The sequence below is a fragment of the Buceros rhinoceros genome, unplaced genomic scaffold (genome assembly GCF_000710305.1).
Source record: "Buceros rhinoceros silvestris isolate BGI_N320 unplaced genomic scaffold, ASM71030v1 scaffold29275, whole genome shotgun sequence".
NCBI lineage: Eukaryota > Metazoa > Chordata > Aves > Bucerotiformes > Bucerotidae > Buceros > Buceros rhinoceros.
In genome coordinates this window covers 4,441-5,099 of record NW_010415042.1, presented here as the reverse complement: position 1 = coordinate 5,099, position 659 = coordinate 4,441, and the positions used below count along the sequence as shown (strand labels likewise).

The 659-nt window shown below is 61.6% G+C and overlaps 1 protein-coding gene across 1 annotated transcript in view; it reads left to right on the top strand.

The window, feature by feature from the left end:
• The window catches only part of LPAR2 (lysophosphatidic acid receptor 2), a gene marked incomplete at its 3' end in the record, with an annotated part of 5,364 nt that overhangs the window by 270 nt on the left and 4,435 nt on the right, over nt 1-659 (top strand). The window contains exon 2 of the mRNA XM_010137295.1: nt 59-611. Coding sequence (XP_010135597.1) covers nt 59-611 — 553 coding nt within the window. The remainder of the gene's footprint in view (nt 1-58; nt 612-659) is intronic.

Below are 659 nucleotides of genomic sequence, written 5' to 3'. Positions count from 1 at the left end.
ACCTGCTTGTCATCCCCGCCATCATCATCAACCGGCGGTTCCACTACCCCATCTACTCCCTGCTGGGGAACCTGGCGGCCGCCGACCTCTTTGCCGGCATCGCGTACATGTTCCTCATGTTCCACACGGGGCCCAGGACGGCCGAGCTCTCCCTGAAGACCTGGTTCATCCGGCAGAGCCTGCTGGACACCAGCCTGACGGCCTCGGTGGTGAACCTGCTGGCCATCGCCGTCGAGAGGCACCAGACCGTCTTCACCATGCAGCTGCACAGCAAGATGTCCAACCAGCGCGTGATGATCCTCATCTTCTGCATCTGGGTGACGGCCCTGCTGCTAGGGCTCATCCCGTCCTATGGCTGGCACTGCCTCTGCGCCCTGGAGAAGTGCTCCAGCATGGCGCCACTCTACAGCAGGAGCTACCTGACCTTCTGGGCCATCTCCAACCTCGTCATCTTCCTCATCATGGTGGTGGTCTACACGCACATCTTCATCTACGTCAAGCGGAAGATGACGCGCATGTCCAAGCACACCAACTTCCACCCTCGCTACAAGGAAACCATGATCAGCCTGGTCAAGACGGTCACCATCATCCTGAGTAAGTCCCCCCGCTCTGTCCTGGGTGGGGGCTGGGGAGGGGCTGGGGACCGCGGGGAGGGCTGG